This window comes from Hydra vulgaris, chromosome 13, assembly GCF_038396675.1.
Source record: "Hydra vulgaris chromosome 13, alternate assembly HydraT2T_AEP".
In the NCBI taxonomy this organism is placed as follows: Eukaryota; Metazoa; Cnidaria; class Hydrozoa; order Anthoathecata; family Hydridae; genus Hydra; species Hydra vulgaris.
Window position 1 is genome coordinate 17,249,378 of NC_088932.1, and position 24,449 is coordinate 17,273,826.

A 24,449-nucleotide genomic window follows, 5' to 3' on the forward strand; every position below is an offset into this window, starting at 1 on the left:
ATTTTCAATTATTATCATACAAAAATATATGAACATTTTAAACTTTATATAATTAAAAATTCATTTTATTAGTCAAAAATTTAAAATTTTAAATAATGATTATTAGGTTTAACTTGCTTTTTAAATACAAAAACAAAACTTCAAACTTAAGTAAAATGTAAAATATATAGATAAAATAAATTTATTTATAAATATTTTTATAAATACATTCCATTAAAACACAATCATTAATAACAAAGCACTATTTATTCTTTGGTTTCCTTTTGTTGATGTCAAATAGAAACTTTTAATAAGATTTTTCACTAAAAATGTTTATCATTCTTATTTTCTGTGCCAGGTGAATCAGAAAATTGAACATTTTGTGGAAAGCTGTTGCAAACATTATGTTGGAAGCTGTTGCCAACATTTAGTGAAAAGTTGTTGCAAACATTTTGTGGAAAGCTGTTGCTAACCTTTTCTGGAAAGCTGCTGCAAATATTGTAGTACTGATTTTTTGAAGATAATTTTTGATTTCTATTGCTTACTGATCTATCATTAGAAAGTAGATCAAAATTTTTAATTTCATTTCCTAAAAATTTTTCAAAATTTACAACTTGGCTTTCAAATCTTTCGCGCGAAAAGTGAGCATACATTCCATGAAAAGAGTGTTTATTGATCATATATGTGGTTTGTTTTGGCAACGTTGGTTCTTCAATTTGATAGGATCTTTTTATTTGTTGTTCCTTGTCTGCATTTAAAAAAATTGGATAATTTTGATTCTTAACAGTGGTTTGCAAATTAGTTAAATGATCAACACTTGGAACAACTTCATTTACTGCAAATGTAGAATAAATCTAGGTGAGAAGAATTGCATTAATTTTCTATATATTATAATAAATTTCTTTTAATACAGAATAAATTATTTTGACAATTATTGGTAGAAATGTAAAATATAAATATATTGACATTATACAGGATATAAACTCTAATAGATTTTCTTTTATTCAAAAAAGCTTGTTTTTTTGATAATTATTGGTAAATACATCAACAAAACACAAAATAACTTCTTTTGGTTAACTATTCAAACTTCTTTATAGTTTGTTTTTGTATTTAATTTAAAAAAAACTATTTTAGAGGTAGCCATGGTTACTACAAACAATGACTACTTCATTTTTAGGTCTTGTACCAAAAAAATGTAAAACTATACAAACATATACTATACAAATTCTAAATAATAACTTCACCATGAAAGAGATAAGAAAAAAAAGACATTAAAATAGCTTTAAAGAAAGAAAAAAGACAATATACATATTAGCCCCCGCCATTTCCGCAAAATTTTTGATTTTCGAAGGTCGTCATTTGATTTCTGGTGCATTTTGAAGAGTAAATAAAGAAAATTATAAATATTTTTTTTTTAAATTGAATTTACTACCTCCTCCAGTCTATTGAATTTTTTAACATCTGCTTTGAATCTCCTTGTTTTAGCGAAAAGTATTGTTTACGCTAGTATTTTACATAACTTATTCAATACGACTTAATAAATTAAACTTAAAATGTAACGTAAAATACTCACTTGGGAAATCTTAAATGTTAAAAATCTTACAATAAAACAGGTTTATTACTAGTATTACCATATGTATAATTCAAGGTTTGGTTCACGCGCGATTTTAATTTATATCTCTAGGGACATTGTAAACATATATAAGAAATTTTTTATTAAACATTGCACTTACTATTGTCTGGAATTTGGAAAAATATATGCGATGTCTCAAACAAGGTCAAAAAAGTTTTTTTTTGGTAGAAAAAACCATCGAAAAGCTACCTGATAATAAGCTGCCAACAAAAGGAGAAGTGCTTGGATATCTTCATTATAGAAAATACGTTATGACATCAATTTCTAAATCTGATAGACTTCAGGATGCCTGCCCCCTTTCTACACTTTTTTTTACACCTAAATGTAACGAATCTGGTGGTTGTCAGACAAAAGAGAACAGCTTGATGTGTGTTACTAAAGCCTTAGTTAATATATAGGAAAAGGCTTCAATTCATATATTGTCATAAACAAATAAGGAATAAATAATACTATTAATTTCTAATTTTGACAGAAATAACATTGGTACAAATATGATAAAATGCTAGTAATTAACTTTACTTTTTAACTTATATCTTATTGGAATAACATAATGGAATTGGAAAATCGCAGAAGTAGATTACAAGCAAACAGAATTAAAGTATCTACTGGGTATAAAAAATCGTGCATAGAATTTTGGGGAGAAATGCGTAATCTTTTCGACATTTCTCCTTTAGATGTTAATGACATAATAATGAAAGATAAAACTAAATCACTTCCAACCAGAAAAGAAGATTGTATGTTTTTGGACGACCAAAAAAGCCTGCGAAAGTGGTCAATGGATCTTAAGGACAGAAATTATGAAAAGTTTATAAAAAGAAAGATTGCAAAAACAAATCAATTTCAAGCGAAAATGATAGGTCAACAATCGTCTAACAACATTTTCAATCAAGTCTTCAAAAACATTCTGATACTGAATTTGTAGACTCAGATGAGTTAGATATAGACTTTAAAGAATGCAATTTAAAAGGAAAAAACTGATGATTTTGTAATGGTTTCTTTGTCTAAAGATATAATTAAATCAACATCAGTTGTTGCAAAAAGATACAATATTTCTTCAACATGTCCGGTAGCTATAATTGCAAGTATCATAAATGCAGGCAATGGAAATTTGAATAAGTTTTCACTATCAGAAACAATTTTTCTAGAAGGCATAACAAAATGGTCTTAACGAATGAAGGAATTAAAATGAAGGAATCTTTTATCTCAAAAGCTAAACACTTATCTCTGACTCATCACCTGGACACAAAAAGTAGTAGTTGAAAGCTCACCAGATCTCAATGAGCCCCAGCTTATTAGAGTAATTGGAATTTCTGATGGGTGTGGAATAACCCAGGCTATTGCAATAAAAAAGGTTTTAAATGTATGGAATCTTTTTAAAGCAGTTGATAGTGTATCCTTTGATACAACTGCAAGTAATACTGGACGGATTAATGGAGCAGTGTCGATCATTGAGAGATCCAGAGGCAAACCACTAATTTGGTTAGCATGTAGGCACCATGTTGTAGAATTCCGAGCTAAAAAAATAGAAAAAGCGACAGGCAAAGTTACAACAAGACCTACAGACAATACATTTAAAACATTACGTGATAACTGGGACAAAATGTTTGCTAAAGGAATAAATTATATTGAAAATAAGGTGAGATAAAAACACTTTATAGATTTTAAACTGTTAAGACTTATTATTAGGAAAGAAAATATATAACATTAATAAAACATATTTTTTATCAATAAACAAATAATTTCTCATAATAAATTGAATATTTTTTCTAGGCTGATAAAGTCTTACAGTTTTGCAGTGAAGCTTTAAAAGAAAACATATTTCCCAGAGGTGACTATAAGTACCTTTGCGAGTTAACAGTTGTATACTTAGGCGGACTTGTCACGGGATTTTATTTTAAAAGACCTGGTGCCTTCCATCATGCAAGATATCTTGCTAAATCAATCTATAATCTTGTACTTTGTCTTCTTAGTCCACAGCTTGATTCAAATCTTTTTCCTGCAAATGATATGTCACGTTTTACAGTTTTTTGGTGTTTTTTGGTGTTTTTTGGTGTTTTTTATACTTTTTGGTTTTTAAAAGCTCCTTTTGCATGTACGACTCCATATATGGATTTACAAGCAATCAGAGATATGGAAAATTTTAAAATTAAAAGACCTGATATTGCCCAAGCATGCATTGACGTGATAAAATGACATCATTGGTACCACAACCAGAGAGCAGTTATTTTCTCCATAGCTGACAAGAAACTAATGCCCAAAGCTAGCGAAAGTGTTGCTAAAAAGCTGTTTAACTCTGACTCTAAATAGGATGTTGGCAAGCCAAATTTTCAAGAGCAATACAAAAATCCTAATACTTCTAATCTGTCATCATTTGTAGGAGACATGAGTTGGTTGGTTTTTGAGAACCTTGGATTTACAAAGAACGATCTTTAATGGTGTCAAGTTAGTTGTAAGGAATGGGGGAAATACAGCACTTACAGAAGATTTAAGGACTGGGTTTACAAACTACATGTAGGAAATGATCCTGCCAAAAGAGCGCTAAAAGTAATTCAAGACTACTCGAAAGTGTGCATAAATGAAGCATTGAAGCAAGATATTCCTCTGTCAAAGGCAGAGCATAGAGCAAAACATTTAGATAGTACCAAAAAAAATTTGATTAACTTTTGAAACTACATTTAACTAACCATACTGTATAATATTAAAATGATAAAGTGATTGATTATGTTTTTGAGTCTATATTTGTGATTCGGATGTTTTAAATTAAAAAAAAGCAATAATTGAAAGAAAATAAATTGTTAGATTTTTAAACTACATCTATAAATAAAATTACTATAATAAATTAATGGAACAATACAATGTGGTTGTTTCCTGAAAGTTTTTTTTCATTGCAAAAATCGACTATATAAATGCGCAAACTAAGTTGGCGCATTAGTAGCGTAAAATTTCAAGAAAAGTCTAAAAACTTCAATGCACTGGTGGAGGGAGTAAATAAAACTTTAAATAAAAATGAATATGATTTTTACTATGTACTCATCAAAATGTACTAGAAATCAAATGACGACTTTTAATAATCAAAAATTTTGCGGAAATGACGGGTATATATATATATATATATACCTATAGATCTATAGTTTGTTGGCTTTGGGAAGAGCGGAAGGAAAAAAGTGATTCTTACGCCAACATATACGTCACTTTTAATTACTTTTAACTTTCGTCCAACATTTCCGTGTTGGACGAAAGTCAAAACCATTAATTTAATTACAAATTAATCGTTTTTTAAAAAAACCACAAAAACGCAAATTTAATTGACCAGAATGTTTTTAAAAACATTCTGAATGTTTTTAAAACATTTTGAATGTTTTTAACAATATAAACAATGTTTTTATTTTTATTTTTTTTAATAAAATGTTTTTATTTTTATTTTTTTTAATAAAATGTTTTTATTTTTTTTACTGTAAATCATGCGCGGAGTGTTGCTACATCGACTATCTTATAGCCTGACTCGCAAGGGAGTGCTGCTACATCGACTGACAAATAGCCTGACTCGCAAGGGAGTGCTGCTACATCGACTGACAAATAGCCTGACTCGCAAGGGAGTGCTGCTACATCGACTGACAAATAGCCTGACCCGCAAGAGAGTGCTGCTACATCGACTGAGGGTTTGGTTGGGGCAGGCAGTCTATCATTATTAAAAAAAAAAAATTCCGGTCTTGAATTTTAATTTTTACTCTATGTCAACAAAATATGGAAAAAACTTTCGGACAACATCTAAGGGTTCTATATATATATATATATATATATATATATATATATATATATATATATATATATATATATATATATATATATATATATATATATATATATATATATATATATATATATATATATATATATATATATATATATATATATATATATAGGTATATATATATATATATATATATATATATATATATATATATATATATATATATATATATATATATATATATATATACCTATATATATATATATATATATATATATATATATATATATATATATATATATATATATATATATATATATATATATATATACCTATATATATATATATGTACCTATATATATATACCTATACATATATATATATATATATATATATATATACCTATATATATATATATATATATATATATATATACCTATATATATATATATATATATATATATATATATATATATATATATATATATATATATATATATATATATATATATATATATATATATATATATATATATATATATATATATATATATATATATATATATATATATATATATATACATATATAAAATTAGAATAAAAGATAACATCGTCTAGGATGTAGAAAAATTAAATTTTGTTAACCCCAAAAAAAGTAATTTTTGTTCAACCCAAAACATGATTGAAAAATCTAGTGCAAACCTATATATAACTCCTGCATAATCTATAATGTCAATGTCAAAAATTGCATTTGTGCATAAGCTTATAAAGTATATATAAAGTTTCAATAAAACACCTGTTTTATTGAAACTTTATATATGAATTTCTAGACTCAAGTAGAATATATATAAAAAAAAGTCTCCAAAAGCAAAGTACCTAAATTATGAAAACTATCTAATATAATACTAATCTTTAAGACCAGTAGCAGAAGAAAGCACTTCAATTACAGACCAGTATCACTAAAATAAGTAATGCGCAAGAAAATGGGGAGCATCATTCATGAGTGAATCATCAAGCACTACAACAACAACAATAAAAAACTAGGCATCATCAAAACAGAGTCAAGCATCAAGTTGAAGCAACGGCTAAAAGGGAAACCAGGCACTTAGTCAGTTTAAGATATCTTTCTGAAGCAGCAATCTCACACTTTGGAAAATGCTTTACAAAATGAACGTTAGACCCAATCTCAAATCTGTCACCCAAACATAGTCTTCACATCTAAAAGACAACATCAAGGCGCACAAAAGCATTCAGCAACATGTGACACAGGCAACATCAACACAGATTGTGTCCAATACTTCTCAGCATAGAAGTGCCTGGTACCTCTTTATCAATGTTATAAACATTTTATTGCTTATGGATTGCTTATTATAAATATTATTGATTTCTGAATAAACAAATTTTTGAAAAAATAATATTTTATAACTGGATGACCTTCCTGGCAATCTCTATTGCAGCTCAGAACTGACTATTTTAGTTGTAATACCTCAATAAGGAAGATTAAACAGGATAACCTTGTAATCTTTTTTGTAATCATACCAAAAGATTACCACCCAAGGTTTACAACTATGTTTAATTTGCATGTGTACCCAGAGTTTGAACAAATTTCATTTGTTTTTGGGAACGTAAACAATAAACAAATTTAGAATAAACAAATTTTTGAAAAAATAATATTTTATAACTGGATGACCTTCCTGGCAATCTCTATTGCAGCTCAGAACTGACTATTTTAGTTGTAATACCTCAATAAGGAAGATTAAACAGGATAACCTTGTAATCTTTTTTGTAATCATACCAAAAGATTACCACCCAAGGTTTACAACTATGTTTAATTTGCATGTGTACCCAGAGTTTGAACAAATTTCATTTGTTTTTGGGAACGTAAACAATAAACAAATTTAGAATAAACAAATTTTTGAAAAAATAATATTTTATAACTGGATGACCTTCCTGGCAATCTCTATTGCAGCTCAGAACTGACTATTTTAGTTGTAATACCTCAATAAGGAAGATTAAACAGGATAACCTTGTAATCTTTTTTGTAATCATACCAAAAGATTACCACCCAAGGTTTACAACTATGTTTAATTTGCATGTGTACCCAGAGTTTGAACAAATTTCATTTGTTTTTGGGAACGTAAACAATAAACAAATTTAGAATAAACAAATTTTTGAAAAAATAATATTTTATAACTGGATGACCTTCCTGGCAATCTCTATTGCAGCTCAGAACTGACTATTTTAGTTGTAATACCTCAATAAGGAAGATTAAACAGGATAACCTTGTAATCTTTTTTGTAATCATACCAAAAGATTACCACCCAAGGTTTACAACTATGTTTAATTTGCATGTGTACCCAGAGTTTGAACAAATTTCATTTGTTTTTGGGAACGTAAACAATAAACAAATTTAGAATAAACAAATTTTTGAAAAAATAATATTTTATAACTGGATGACCTTCCTGGCAATCTCTATTGCAGCTCAGAACTGACTATTTTAGTTGTAATACCTCAATAAGGAAGATTAAACAGGATAACCTTGTAATCTTTTTTGTAATCATACCAAAAGATTACCACCCAAGGTTTACAACTATGTTTAATTTGCATGTGTACCCAGAGTTTGAACAAATTTCATTTGTTTATGGGAACGTAAACAATAAACAAATTTAGAATTAAAAACGGATGTAATGAATGCTTATAATCAAATCACAATACTTTGATAATATTACCATACATTAAATGAAAAATTAGGTTTATAACCATCAGATGAAATATTTTCTTCAGTAAATGTTGTTGTCTAGAAATAAAAAATTAGAAGGCAATTAATTAATTATAATTAATAAACTAGCTATATTATATCATAATAAGAAAATAAATTTTTAAATAGTAAAAACATTTATAAAATAAGACACATCAATTTTGTTGACTAAATTTTAAATGAAAAAAGTTATATGCTAATATTAAAAATCTCAATTAAATTCAAAAGTTATAACCTTCGGAACTCTCGAGACAGTTGAAGAGTTCAATGAAGTTGAAGAGTATACTTTCAAAGGTACCTCTCTTTCTTCATACTTTACACGGTTACATTTATTATTTGATAGATTTAAAACTTTAGACAAATCACAAACCGTTTTGTCGCTTTTAACTGCCTGTTATAAAAATGATAAACATTTTTGATTAACATTAAAACATACTTGTACATCAGGGCTCAATTTAATTTTTTATAAAGTCCCAGACAAAATGTCCGATCAAAACTTGTTTAGGTCGGACAGTGTCCAATCAAATTTTTAAAATATAATTTTTACGGCTTTATGGAACCAAGTTATGCAATCAAAATCTTTGTCATGTTATTCAGTTTATTTAACATTAGTCTAGTGAAGTTGTAGTTTCTTTCCTTACTATTTAGAATAATTCATCAGAGATTTTGTTTTTTTATAAAATGGTTTCAATTTAATATTGTACGTTTTTTTAAACTTAAAATTTCAGGCTATAACTGACATGGCTTATTTTTTTTTTTCTTTACAATTTGACAAGGGCTGTTTTGATGTTTTAATAATTTAAATACAATTTAAAAAATTGTTAAGTTACGAATAACTTTTAATCAATGATCTTTTTTAAAGTTTTTATTTTATGCTTTAAATAAAATAAAATCAAAAATTAATTATAATGATCATTAAAAATTAAACGCATTATGTGTAAATTAAATGTTATTTTTAAATATTTTTTTTATTGGGTATGTATTTTTTTTAATAAATTTAAACACTTGAAACTATTTTTCTATGTCATTCTAAAAATCTTTTAAAAGATTATTTTTTTAAGTTACTTTAAATTATGAATAAGTTAAATTGAATCTTCCCATGATTTAATTGCTTCTTTTTATTTTTTTTGTTTCTATTTTACAAAGAATTATTTAAGTTTGTTTTTTTTAACTTGGCTTACTAACTTAATCATAAAATGATTTAAAATTACGATATTAAAAAGACAACATTATTTTTTTAAACAATTTTTTTTTTGCAACTTTTTTAATAAAATGTTTGTAGAAATTAAAAATATTAAATTTTTTTCTTTTCATTAATAAATAAATTTGTTCATTTATTAAACAATCAATAGAAGCAATATGTAAACGCGTTTTGCATAACTTTTATTAAACGTTTTAAAAGATCAGTTTTAAAGTAATTTTTTCAAATGCAATTAAAAATGTAACAAAAAGTAATTTAAAGAGTTTTTTTAGTTTTATTTTAAAGCTAATTTATTTTCTTTTTCGCAAGGAATTGTTTTTCTTTAGATTTTTAAATTTTTTTCTAGTTTAAGTTTAGGTTAACGTTTCTTTTTTCAGTGCATTTCTGAAACGTTTGAATCATCACAACAGTCGTGATAAATTTGTTAACAAAAAAAAATCATTAGCATGGTCAGCAAAAGTGTTCGATCTTACGCCATTCCTGTCTAAACTTTATTTTGTAGAATTTAATTCCTGTTGGTCAAAATGTCCAATTACTTTGTAATTTGAGCAGAAAATCTGAGGTTTTAGCTTGACAATGTCCGACCGTTAGATTGAGCCCTGGTATATACATATTATATATAAAGAATACTACACTTTCTATAGAAATAAAATATGAGCACCACAATTTCTATAGACTATAACTAAACTTGAAAAAATCCTTTGGTTTCAGAGTGAATACGAGAACCTTTTCATTAAGAAATTTTAAATGTGTGCACTAAAAACTATTTAATATTTCATATGAAACTTTTTGTAACAAATATTTAATTATACATTAAAAAAATGAATTATTCCTATTTCTAAAACTACCTTATAATAGAGATGAAATGTATTCTAGGGCGTATTTTTCTCTAAACATTTTCAAAAAACTTTTTTCTTATTTAAACTTTTTCAACTTTTTTATTTCTATACTTTTTCAAAAATTTTAGTTTGGTTTCCTAAAAAACATTCTTCTTGCTCCTCGGTTGTAGAGGCTTCCTGTGGCCTGGGGAGGTAATATTATTAAAAAATTTTAATAATAAATTGTTAAAGAAATATTTTCAAACATTTTACTTACCATGTAGTACAACTAAAAATTCTATATAAATGAATAATTAAATAAATGAATAGATTTGCCACAACAAAAATATTTTTACTAGAGTTTATATTAAAAATTGTATAACTGCGGAAAAATAACTGTTATAACCCCCACCATCCACTAGTTTGTCATTGAACAGGACTTTGTTACAGATTGTTAGAATGATGACATTTAGTTTTTACTTTAAAGGAATCATTAATTACACTAACCTCTGTTTCTACATTAGAAGTTCTTCTGACTTCAGCAGAATTAATCAAGTACTTATTTTCATACTGCTTTGGTTTGATTAATGGTTGAGGTACAACAGCCTCACCACTAACAGCATATAGTTCAGCTGCTTCATTCATATCATTACAACTATTTTCATTTAAATCTTCATAAAAACTTTTATCATCTTCTTGCAGTCCAGGGTCACATACCCTAAACATATATATCAGGGTCACATATTATAAACATAAAAAAAAAATTTGTAAAATTTAGCAGTTAGTGTTAATCAGATCAGCAGCAAAACTGGTTTAAATTATTGAAGCACACAAAATAAATTTAAAAATATTTAGCACGATATAAGAAAAATAGTTTATATAATCATGCTGCATAGCTGGCTGTTGCGGAAAAAAAAATGTTAACTGTGAATTTTTTTTTTTAATTTTTGAATATTATTTATGCAAACTTTTCATTTCAAAGTTTTGTAATAACCAAAAAAATTGGCATTAAATATATATATAAAATATATACTATATATATATCCATAAAAATCAGGCTGATTACAAAAATCAACTAGCTGATTACAAAAAAAACTGTCACAAGTTTGTTTGTATTTTTTTTAATTACTAATAAACAATTAAAGAGAAACTTATTTGAAACTACAAAACATTTATAATAAATTTAAAAGTATGTAATTTCTCCAGAAATCTGTTGGTTAATCATCCAATCAAAATAAAAAAAAGTTTGCATAGTGTAAATACTACAGAATTAGTAAAATTATTCAAAAACTTGCTTGTAAATTCACTTTTCATTGAAGCCATCAATTTAAAAAAAATAAAAGTTCTGAACTACATAAAAAGTAATTCCGAAGAAAAAAAATCTAAATCTAATAAAAGACTTCAAAGACAAATACGGAAGCAAAATTTTCCAAAAATTGTAACTGAAAGAAACTGCAAAAAGTATGAGAAAGTTTCGACTACAACAAAAAGACTTCTGTGGAATCAAAATAACTTTTCATTTTTAAATGTTAAATGTTAAAGTAAAATATATGAAAAAAATTGAATTGTTTTCTGAAGTATTTTAACAGTATTTGAAAATACTGTTAAAATATATAATATAAAAAATATATATACCTCTTCAGAAGAAACGACTTTTGTGTTGTTTACAACAATTAAATCAATAAATAAAAACGATTTTGTGTTTATCAGAATATTTTTTTTAATAAACACAATTAAATCTATTGCAATAGTTTCTGATAGTCGCAATAGTTTCTTGCAATAGTTTCTGAATCATAAAAAAATATTCTGCAAACATAAAATTATAGTCTATCAGAAGATGTTACAGAAGTTCATGTTTTTAGTGACATCTTAATTTAAAAATAAGTATGTTTTAACAATAAATATTCTTTGACCTGTAAGCATTATTAAAACTTAAAACACTTATAAATTAAGACTAAATAACTGTTATCGAAGAAAAAAAGGTTTTACGAATATAAAAATAATAATTTTAGAGAAAAGTTACTTTAAAGTTAAAATTTAAAAAAAAAAGCTTTTTGCACGTAGCGTAGATAACCACTCATTAATTTCTACTTTTGTTAAACTTTTTTGTCATCTTTACTTTGAATAATACAAACTTAATACAAAAACAAAATCCTGATTTGCATGTCAACATAAAAAAAAAGAAGAGCTAAATATTTTATTTAGTTAAATCTTTAAAACAAGTTGTGCACATTGCATAGCTGACCTAAAAAACTCTACATATATAAACCGTATGTAATGTACAATGTACTAGTATTATGTATTATGTACTAGGCATGCTAATAAATAAATAAATATATAAAAATGCAAGATGTTATCATTTAAATGATGACATTTCGCACTAAAGTTGGATTAATTTAATACATGAGCATCAATAAAAATGATTCCACTCAATACTAATTTTTTATTATCTTAAGAAATTTTTGCTAGATTTTTGATACCAGAACCTTTAGCTTTTTTTTCCATATATGTACTATGGTTTCTTATTTCCCGTAAAAATTCAATTGCCAAGGTCGCAGGACAAAAATGTTTCATTTTCCGGAACCCCAGGAATTTAATTTTGTCCAATCATATGGGAAAAAACATGTAAATTTAAACAAAAACACAAAAAATGCATTTTTGATAGTATTGTTTTTATAATTAAAGAAACTTAATACAAAATTATTGAGCATTATATAGTTTTTTTAAATTATTTATACTCTTTTTCGTTGCATCAAAAATACTAATTTTTTTTTGTGATGTTGTTAATGTCATATAAGACATCTTCTGGACTCTCAATTCAAATAACATTCATAATGGCAGCATTCAATTTTTGATTAAGTGTTAATTCAGATTTAGTCAATAAATTTGGTTTGGCCATAAACAATGTTTCAGTCCCATCATTACTGCATTCTAATTCTTAAATATCAGCGGAAGTACTACCATAATTAATATCCTCAACAAATAGCTTAGAAAATCATTTTTTAGCCATAGCATGAATATGAACATGAATATGAATATAATATGAACTGATTCGGAAGACAATAATAATATAGAATCCATCTCCAATTTATGTTTATAATTTGATGGATTATTTAAATATTTTTGCATTTTTGTTTTTGTAACTAAATTTTTATTCCATCTTTCAACAATTCTCTGTTGCACATACTGCAGCATCCTAACCAAAAATCAACCTTTATTTTTGTATAAAACATCTAACATAAACAGTAATACATCCTCTGCCTCAAGTATTATTGAATTTGATTTATAAATTGGTTTGATTTATTTAAATTTTATATGTTATGTATTAATTTTTATGCTACATATAAAAATTAAATTTTATATGTTGTAACAACATAAGCTGTACAACATATAAAATTTAAATAAATCAAATCAATTTACAAATCAAATTCAATAATAATAATAATTGATCTATTTGGGACACAAACCAAAACTGCAAAATATTGGTGATGTAAATGCCATCTATACTCGATTTTTCTAACTTTTACCAAAATTCATTACAAGAGGGGAAAAGAAGTAAATAGTCAGGGTTGCATGATTTTAACCAAATGGTTTAAACCATTGGTTTAAACCATGGTTTAAACCAATTAAAAAAATGTTGGTTTAAACCAAATTAATGTTTTTTAAAAAAAGATTTGAACTTAAAACAGAAAACTTTAGTTTTTTAACAGGGTTTTGTTAACAAATATAACAAATAAAATAATCTTAAATATAGATATTTTTTTTAAATTCATGATTTTTTTTTCTGTTTTTTCATTGAATAGAGTCCTCAGTGTTCTTATAGAACAGAGCAGTAATAAATTAGTAACAACACTTATTTATCTGTTTTCTTCCACAGGCTTTTTCTCCTTCATTAGGTTCATCAAGAAGCATTGCTTCCTGATGAACTTATTTCATCAGGAAGTTTTCTTAATGATATATATATGTGTATATATATATATGTGAGTGTGTGTGTATATATATATATATATATGTGAGTGTGTGTGTGTATATATATATATATATATATATATATATATATATATATATATATATATATATATATATATATATATATATACATTTATATATATATATACATATATATATATATATATACATATATATATATATATATACATATATATATATATATATATATATATATATATATATATATATATATATATATATATATACATATATACAGCTGATAAATATTTGAAAATTGATAAGTTTTTCACACAATCAAGCCTCAAAGAGAAAGATTTATTTGATCTTGATAGATCAAATAAAGCAACTTGGTAGATTTATATACAATACAAACTCTAGCTTCAGAACAGTTGAATACAAAGAATTTTATATATAAAAAATAAAAAATTTATCAATATGCTTTATCCAGGATACACTCTACCTAATAGAACTCAAATTGGAGGAGAAATATTAGATAGGGTTTACGCAGAAGAAATTGAAAAATGTAATGTATTGAATGGGAAAATTGTAGCCATGTCTTTTGATGGCTGAAGTAATGAGCATAATGAACCTTTAGTTTGTATCTCTGTAATTACAGATAAAATTAACATTTTAGTAGAAACAATCAACACTTCTGGTCATTCACATACTGGTGAATATCTTACACATTTAGCAAAAGAAGCAATAGATTCTGTAAGATGTAAATTTGGATGCACAGTAAAAAGCTTTGTGACTGATAATGCAGCTAATATGAAATCAATGAGACAAGTACTGTCATCTGAAAGAGATATTATCATAACTTATGGGTGTGCTGCTCATATACTGAATCTTTTAGCAAATGATCTTAACATCGAAAATGTAAGCAAATGTTACACAAATAGTAAAATATATAAGAAATAATCATAGAGCTGGAGCAATTTATAAATTAAATGGAGGAACAAAACTGCCACTTCCTACTGAAACTCGCTGGAATTCAGTATGTGATTCATTTGAAAAATATGTCAACAACTGGAGCATCATTATCACTATGTTTGAAAAAAATAAAGACTTAGATCCCATGATTGGTAAAAAAGTAAGATATACAGATAAAGCGAAACACAGAAGATTTATTAAAAATATTAAAACCAATTGCAGTAGCTCTAGATAAGTTGCAAAGAAATCAAACAAAAATAAGTGACACTGTTGAAATTTTTAAAGATTTGATAAACAGTTTATCATTTTTAACAAACGAAAAAAAAAATTAAATCTAGATACCTTCAGGCTATCAGTGATGCTCATTTCCTGGCAAACACAAGAGATCCTAGATATTTTGGATGTAATCTTTCTGAAAATGAAAATGAAGCTGCCATGAGTTTCGCAGATAAAGAGTTCAAGAATTTGTTACCAATAATATTCAAATTAAAAGCCAAATCTGCTCCATTCAATAAAAGCTATTTGTATAGTGAATCTGTTTTAAAAAATGTATCACCAATAGAATGGTGGAAATCTCTAAAAATTGTTGATTGTAACATAATGGACATTGAAGGTTTATTAAATGCACCAGCTTCTAGTGCTGGAATCAAAAGAATTTTTCAACTTTTGCCCTTGTTCATTCTAAGTTAAGAAACCAATTGGGGATAAAAAAAGCAGCAAAGCTTGTATTTATATATAGAACATTAAACAATGATGTATTGAATAATTCTGATGAAATATTACAGTAATATTTATAAAAAATATAGTTTACTCAAATAAAATGCATTATACTTTTTTTAATTTAAAAGGATAACTAAATACGGCATTACTTAATAAAAACCTAATTTTAACCAAAAAAACCATGATTTTTTTGGTTTTTTTAAAAAAACCTATGGTTTTTGATTTTTTTCAAAAAAACCGGTTTTTTTGCAACCCTGTAAATAGTACACAAATTTCAAGTGATGATATTTTTAATATCTTTAAAAATGGTAAAAAAAATGCTTAAAAAAATTCCTGGGCTTCCCAGGAATTTTCATTGAAATTCAGGGATAACAGGATGATTTTTCACCAGCAGGATCCCATTTTTCCAGGATCCTGTTTGAGAAGCTCTAATATGTACGTATATATATAACTAAAAAGCTGAATATGCTAGTATTAAAAAACCTAGAATTTTTTTCTATTTTTTCTATAAAAACCTATTTATTTGATACTTAATAAATTAAGTATCAAATAAATACTAATTTTTTATCTAAATACTTGTATTTATTGATGTTCATATATTAAAAATATGTTTTTAAATAAATCGAAGTAAATCAAAGTAGAAAAAACCTATAATCAATCCTTATAAGTTATTGTGAAATTTATCTTAATCTTTATTTAAACAATGCAAACTTAGTTATAATTACTTCAAATTTGTTTATTACTTTTTTTCTTTATATAAATGATTTAATTAATATATATTTCAATAAACTACAGTATTTATAAAGAATATTGTATTTATAAGGAATACAGTATTTATAAGGAATATTGAACACATTTTTTTTTGGGAAAATATTGATAACTATGCTGATTTGATTTGACTTGCTAAATTTTGACAAACTAGGTGTAGTTAAAAATCTTAATAAAGTAATCTTGTTTGTTTTGGTTCTAAAGGTATAAATCTTGTTATATTTGTTTTGTTTTTTTTGTTTTTGTTATAAAGGTATAAACCTATATTTGGCAATTTAATAGCTAAACTTTTGTAAAATGTCCATATCTCCATACAAATTTGAATCTGTTAAAAATGTTTAAAAAAATCATGAGAAAATACAATAAAATAGATTACAATGGTATCATAACGGCATGAAAATTTAAACTGTAATTTGTTGGTATTGACCAATGGTTTTAATGTGGATCCTACAAAACTAAGCCACTTAAAAAGAATGTTTTCATGGTATTAAAGTAAAAGAAAAAAATTGTGCCACAGCTATAATAAAACAACTCCAACATTTAAAAAAAATAAAATCTAAAGTAAATGCTGTTAAAAAAAAAAGTTATAACAAACTTATGTCACTTTTTGTACATTTATTTTTTGTACATTAGGGATTATTTACAAATTATGTCATGCAAATTTAAACCAACAAATAGAAGTATAAGTAGGAGATTTTAAAGTTCTTTAAAATTTCTTTTGCACAGAGATTTTAAAAAGCTTGTTTTAATTAAGGTTTATAACAAACTTTATTAAAGCAACTTTTTTTATTTTATGTTCAGATAAATATACAATATTATAAATATACAAAAACTAAAATCTTACAAGAAGGATTTACAAGAAATTAAAATTTTAATATTTAAAAAAGGGAACTTTAATTATTTATTTTTTAAGTAAATTTTTCTATAATAAAAGCATTTTTTTACAAATGTGATTTTTTTTTTTCCATTTTGCATTTTGACTAACTCCTATTTAAAAATTATATTAAAAGGTATTATTTTTTAGCCTGAAACTCAAGCACTTCTTCCTTAAAATTAAACTTCTCCTTTTGTAATATTTTAAAATTTGAATTCTCCTTTGTAATATATTAAAATTTATTTTTAATGTTACAACTTTATTAAAGAAGTATTTACTCATAAGAACGTTTTATTTGCCTTTTAGGCTTAATTTGTCAATTTTAAAGTCATTTACTTTGTTTCTTTTTTCTTTTATAATTACAATTTTTGACATTATATAATTTGTAGCAACAAATTGTATCATGTCAAAATAAAAAATTATGCATTTATCATTTTAAAAAATCACCTACTGTGATTTACTATCTAAACAATATTATTGCCAGTTAACATCACAACATTTAGTTCAGGTTAGCGGAACCACAACTTTTTCTCATGGTTTGACTCCACCTCATAGAAAATGTATGGCTCCTTCTTAATTCTTAGACTTTATGTGCAACAATTGCAACTTGACTTCTTTTGTCTGACATCAGAAATTTGAACCGCTCAAAACAAAAACTAACTTGAACAATTTGAAGTGCTTTAGTGATTTTATATGCTGATCAATAAAAAAGCAAAAAACTTACAGAGCTATTTTCTTACAGAGCTATTTGAAACATAGAGGTTTTTTTTTTGAATTAATTTAGGCAGACTTCAAAATGCATCTTTTAATTATTTTTCCTTTATTCCTGTTTTGAATAGATTCTAATATGATACATGCTAATGTATCTTTTTTAAATAACAATATTAAAATACATGTACAACAAACACTTATCATGGATTGAGAAAAATAAAACAAAACTTTTTGCCAATCATTGTACTTTTTATAATGAAGTTTTTTTTACAATAATTTCATAGTACTTTATTTATTGCTTTTTTGTAATGATTCAAAAAGTTAAACCCATCTTAATATGCAGTACCAATCTGGAATCCAGCAAAGAAATACCATATCAGCTTTTAAAAAAGTTTGAAGAACAACAACTCAAACAAGAAATCCCTAAATCTAAGTTATAAATCACAATTTAAAAAGTTAAATTCTATAATACTAGAAACTCAGCAGTTATGAGAAGATTTAATGTCATAAAAATTCCCACAGGTTAATCCTAGTCAACTGAATTACATTCATTTTGTTTGAAACACACTAGTGTACATCCATCTCAAAAATAATACAAAACCAGCTGATTAGCTAGGATAAATCTGAATAGAGAATAAATCCTTCTAATTCATTTTAATTATTATTTTTTTAAACTTCAGCATTAAACTATTTTTATTAAACTTATTGTAGTCAGGCAAGCAGTAAAAGAATTTTTTTATGACTGTCAATGAGGTTACTACTATAAAAGAATGAAGATATTTTAATAGGATGAAAATAGAGTTAACAATCATGATAAAACTGACAACGTCACCTATAAAATGTGATATTGAAATGATTAATTTGAATTTTTGGTTCATGCAGCACACTCAATATGGTTTTCTGAAAAAACAATAAAAAAAGATTTGGCATCAGCTAACAAAAATTGCATTCAATGTTAAGATGCTATAGGTCAATTTTGTTTTATTCATGGTCTAAATTTTAGAGTACACTTTATAATAGAAAATGATTTCATGATTTTCTTTAGAACTTATGTAAGTTGATAAAATACATCAAACTGTCAACTGTTCCAAATCATGTTTTTCAGTTAAAAGCTTTTTTTGGAAAAGAAATTGAGCTTTATCTAATGCTTGAGCCATTGATAAAAATAAAGAGGGCAACTCAAGAAATTTATTAAAATAGACAGGTTTAAATATAGTCAATAAGGGCAATAAAGGCAGATTTAAATATAGTCAATAATTTAGACTCTAATGTCTTAAAAGATTTAGTAAAGACAATGAAACCTATTAAACTAGCTGTAGAGAACCTTAGCAGAGAAGATTCAAGACTGTTAAGTACTGACTTCATACGCCATCAAGAGATGCAATAGCAGTTGAAAGCAAGTTATTATCACAACTTTTTGGTGAAAACGATGTTAAAATTGTTCAAGCAACTGCTAGTCCAATAAATGAAATTTTAACTCTGCAAGAAAAATGGAATGCATTACTAAAGAAAAATGAATCACAGCAAGAATTTTTTGAGCACAATAACTTCAGATGATTAAAGGGTAAATTTACTCTTCTATACAGGTCAACATATAGATAACCAACAAAAGCTTTATGATGCATTATTAACAACTCAACAACTTTAGATATTGAAAAAATATTTTCAGTGTGCGCCAACTTCTGTACAAAAATAAAATCACACCTTTCAATTAAGCCATTATCAGCACTTGTATTTTTTGAAATACTATTACAAAAAGTAAAGTTTATATTAGGTTTTGAAGTATTTAATAAAATTGTACTTATTAAAAAAATTAATTTAAAGTTTTTTTTTTTTGTATGTGTGGATATTAAGGTGCTCCCATTCCTTATGGTCTTATTACAGAGCACAGCAGAAAAGCATTTATCTTAGAAGTTCACACCTCTTTCCTTACCAATGATGCTTATTAGGCTAGAGCTTGCGTCAAACCTCAAACTTCTTGGTTCTGAGCCAGAACACTAATCAATGCTGCAAATTTAAAAACAATAAAACAGCAGCTTTTAAAAAACTATTATTTTCAGAAATCCTTTTTGCAGTCAGTTATAAAATAAAAATTCTACCAATTAAACTCTGTTTGTTTCCTCTTTAAAAGCTGAAGATAGGTATCCATTTGTGAACTTCTTTTTTTACCACGTAATGTTTTTGTTTTTCCTCTCTTTGAAAATGAAGAAGGATTAGGAAGATCATTAAGATGCAACTTCTTTGATACCTATTAATGTTTAAAACTTAAATATATCTTAAAGTTAAAACTAAAATTTGAAATTAAAACAAAATATATCTATAACATAAGATATATTACAAACATATAATAAAAACTATGAACTATTAATATAAAAAAATATACAAACAAAATCTATTTTGTTTGCATATTTATAGTTCAGAAAGTAGCTAAAAAAATTGCAATATTTTTTCACCTTCTACAAATTTTCTCTTAACTGAGTTTTTAGAAAATAAAAATACATGACACAAAAAAAAGAAACTACATAAAATACTTCATAAACTAAATGTGAAAAACTTTAACTTACTGTCAGAGGAAAATCTAAAACTTGCTTCCTAAAATACAATTCTATGTTTTTTAATAAACTTCTTAACAGTATATTAAAAGCATACAGAAAATGATCTTTATGATTTTAAAAATTTAGTCAGTAAAAAATATTTTTCAACTTTCAACTTTTAATTAAATTTTCTTATTCACTAATTTTTCTTTACAGATCATATAGTTCAAAAATATTTTTAGTGCTAAGCAATTACTTACAAAGCAAGCACTTGGTAAAGTACTTGATTTGTAAGTGCTTTACCAATACTGATGCAATACAATAATAATGTTGCTTAATATAATAAGTGCTTAATCAATACTTAAATAACAAGTGTTTTACCAATACTGATACTGATACAATAATAAGTTTGAGCCTCTTTCCCATCGTTGTAAAGTTGTATCTCTTTCTCTTTTCTACAAATACTATCATAGTCACTGCTCAAAGAAGCTATCATCTCTAGTTCGATCAACTAAAACTCAATCTCGCTTGACTTGTCATTCAGCAAAGTCTGTTTTTTTACTCTATCTGTCCTTGCATGCACTAAAAACTTTTATTTGTCTCTCCCATCTTCATGTTAACCTGACTCATACAACCTTCAACTTTTTAAGTCTTCTGTCAACTGTTTCCTTGCTCTACAACTCTATTTTTTTTCTTCTAATAACTCCCAACTTAATAGTGGCTGCTTGCAGCCTTGTTGGGAGTAAATCAGAATGAAAAAAATAAAAAATACATCATAACCACATTGCTTTGAAAGGAGTTTAAACTCACCATGCCCCTTGAAGTACTAAGCTCGACTTGTTTTTTGTTTTGTTTTTTTGTTGTTTTGTTTTTTTAATTTAATTTTATTATTCTTCAAATATAGCCAATAAATGAATTCCTATAAATTAAAAAAAAACTTTTTGTATTTTTTCCACTCGCAAGTTAATAGTTGTTTAACTATAAGTCAAAAACTAATTACAAATTATATTTTTTTAAGTAGTTAAAAGTTTGTTCAAAAAATTGAAATAAAAAAATAGTTAAAATTTGTTTAATAATATATTGCAAGTTAATTCCTTCATTAAAATTAATTTTTATCATTTCTCCATCTATTTTAAACACATAAATTTGATTTAAAACCAAAAATATTTGAAAACATTGAACATAGCAACATCTTTGAGTTGATAGCTTTTAAAGCCCCTTAGTAGATTTTTGAGTAAAAAAAAGTCCTGCTCAAAGTGTTCAAAATAAACTATGACAAACCCTGAATGTTTCAATTGTCCTTAGTAAATTAAATTACTTTAAAGCATGTGACTAACTTTAAAATGTGTATGTTTATAAAAATTATAAGACCAAAGAAACAAACTTTTAACTTCTTTAGTAGACTAAATATTTGAATATTTAGTTAATAAAACTTAAAAAAGTTTTAAAGGTTAGCCTCTGGAGTCAAACCTAGTTTGAAGTAGATGTTAGCTAAAAAATAGCAGCTCTCTTTAAAATATATACTTAAAATACTTTACAAAATTCCTTTTAATTTATATTATATTATAATAATTTAAAAAAATATATTTTTAAATTATTAAATTAAATTTATTCTGTACCGTTTATTTACAACTTCATCTGTACTGATTTGTCTTGAAACAACTCCAGACGAACTAAAGTTAAAAAAAAACTTAAGTTTAAACTAAATGTATCAAATAATGCTTATTTATAGTATTTGTGAAAGAATTTGATACATTATCGAATACCCTTTGGTTATCGCTGCTAGACTGATTAACTATTAGTTTTTAATTTATTAAATACTATTTTTTGTTAGTCTTAATAAATTGAAAACTATTAGTTTTTTCAGTTATTAAATACTGTTAAAAATAGTATTTAATAACTGATATTCAATCAATTATTTTATACATTGATAATTATTCATATTGATAATTATCAATATATTAAATAATATTAGAACTAATACTTTATATAAAAATACATGAAAGTCCCGGGTCTTTTTCTTCGAACTTCTTGGGTATTTAGAGTATTCATACTCAATCTTTTTCCATTAAAAAATGGGGTTTTCTTTTTAAATTCTCTTTAACAATTGGAATAATTAACCTTCTACAAGATCCTTATAATTAATTGTATGCGTTTGTTATTATTTAGAAGCGGCTCATAATTGCAAACACCGTCAATTACGAAACGGATTAACGTAGACGGTTTTACGTAACTAATTATCGTTTTTGTTACCATTTATTTTATTATTTATTTTACATAAACAGGCCTTTTTACATACGTAGAGGGGGACGAAAGGGACAGTTTGTCCCTGGTGGCAGATGTCCAAGGAGCGCTAAATAAAAGAAGTTTCCAAAAAAAAAAGCCGTTAACTGATGATGTAAGAAAATTTAGAAAAATAAGGGCATCAATTAAGTTGCTGTCCCAGGCGACAGACAACTTAATTGATGCCCTTATTTTGTTTTGATGTCATAGGCTTTGCTTGTCATACGCATGATGAAATCTTGAGTTTTCTGTATTGACTCGTTTTCTTGTTACTTGAATTTTTATGTTGTTTAACCAAAGTTATTGAAAGTTTGGTACTTGTCTCTTATCTTCTCGCCTATGTTTTATTGACACAGCGCATAGACGTTTTTCGATATCCAGTCGTTGGATTTCTTCGCCACTATTTTGCTTGTGTTACCGTATTGCTTCCAGTTTTGACTGAACTATCCGTGTTCTTTGGCATGGTAGATTGGTGTGTATTATGATTCCAAATGAAAAATTTGGTCTGAGCGGTCGTGGCGCAGTGGTTAGAGCGCTTGCTTTAGAAGTAAGAGAACCATAGTTCGATGCAAGCTCTAGACAAATTTTGCACCGTTAGTAACAAAGGAGGCATAAACTTCCTAGTTAAATGCTTTTCCACGGTGCTCTGTGAGAAGGCTGTAAAGTCTTCTTGGGACAACTAAACCCAAAAAATAACTTTTAAAAAATCAGCACTAAAACAATGGGCTTTTATAGAAAAATGAACGTGCTGCTGGTCACGTAGACACCTCATTCTGTCATGTAGGTAGGTTATTTATACCAGACTGAACGTGCTGTACATTGATGTTTCAGTGGTCAAGTACGTGCATACAAAGGTGCTTGTCTACCTTTGCAACTATTTAAGTTTTAAACATTTCTTGTTTATTTCTGCGATACTTTTGGACAGGAAACACATGTTCTTATCCCATAACGCTATTTAACACACAAATTTCTGTAATATTTGGATCCAGCACCTAAGAAAACATATAGAATGATTTATTACACGCATATATTTGTGGAAAAATTGTCTCCTAGAAGATTGTTTTCAGAGAAATTTTCCCCTTTAAAAAATAAAATTTCAAAAAATATTGGCATACTATAGGGCTAGTTCGCAGTCGGGGTAAGTTGACAAACTGCATTTATCTTCAAAGCCTTTCATCAGAAAGTGACAAAAATTACACAGAACCTTCCTAATTGACCATTTTATTATTCACTAAAGTATTATTAGGATTCGCACATGCGCATGGGACACAATAAATTTATGTGTTTTTTGGACAAAATCGTAACTTCTGGAACATCGCATCCTTTTTACTTTACAAAGAAAATATTTATTCGTATGAAAAAAAAAATTATTCTAAAAGTTCTAGTCACAATTGGTTTACTATTTCCTGTCAGAATCTTTTTCAAAGTTGTCTTTTTCAGAATCTATAGACTTTAATTGAAAAAAAGGCTTTTGGAGTAAGTTGGAAAAATTTTCACGGGGTAAGTTGGCTCATAGC

The 24,449-nt window shown here is 26.0% G+C and overlaps 1 protein-coding gene across 5 annotated transcripts; it reads right to left on the reverse strand.

The window, feature by feature from the left end:
• Positions 1–146: 146 nt before the first annotated feature.
• On the reverse strand, positions 147–22,840 carry LOC124815363 (uncharacterized). Of its 5 annotated transcripts, none has more exons than XM_065815181.1 (8): positions 22,649–22,828; positions 22,269–22,322; positions 20,680–20,707; positions 20,215–20,363; positions 10,648–10,858; positions 8,357–8,512; positions 8,098–8,160; positions 147–833 (listed from the first exon to the last, which is right to left on the reverse strand). In XM_065815181.1, exons 1-8 carry the CDS (start codon positions 22,699–22,701, stop codon positions 303–305), a joined length of 1,245 nt encoding a protein of 414 aa, XP_065671253.1. In that variant the 5' UTR covers positions 22,702–22,828; the 3' UTR covers positions 147–302. The 5 variants fall into 5 exon arrangements, with proteins under 5 accessions (XP_065671253.1, XP_065671257.1, XP_065671256.1 ...); XM_065815185.1 differs by having other exon boundaries at positions 22,771–22,814; XM_065815184.1 differs by lacking the exon at positions 20,680–20,707 and having other exon boundaries at positions 22,771–22,840.
• Between the last annotated feature and the right edge of the window lie 1,609 nt (positions 22,841–24,449).

Excerpts from the sequence above, each read along its gene's own strand:
- LOC124815363 (XM_065815181.1), bottom strand. The coding sequence starts at position 22,701 with ATGAATACTCTAAATACCCAAGAAGTTCGAAGAAAAAGACCCGGGACT. Across the intron at positions 20,364-20,679 it reads TTTTAGATTTTCCTCTGACA|GTATCAAAGAAGTTGCATCT; the intron begins GTAAGTTAAAGT and ends AAACATTAATAG. Across the intron at positions 10,859-20,214 it reads AAACAAACAGAGTTTAATTG|GGTATGTGACCCTGGACTGC; the intron begins GTAGAATTTTTA and ends ATATATGTTTAG.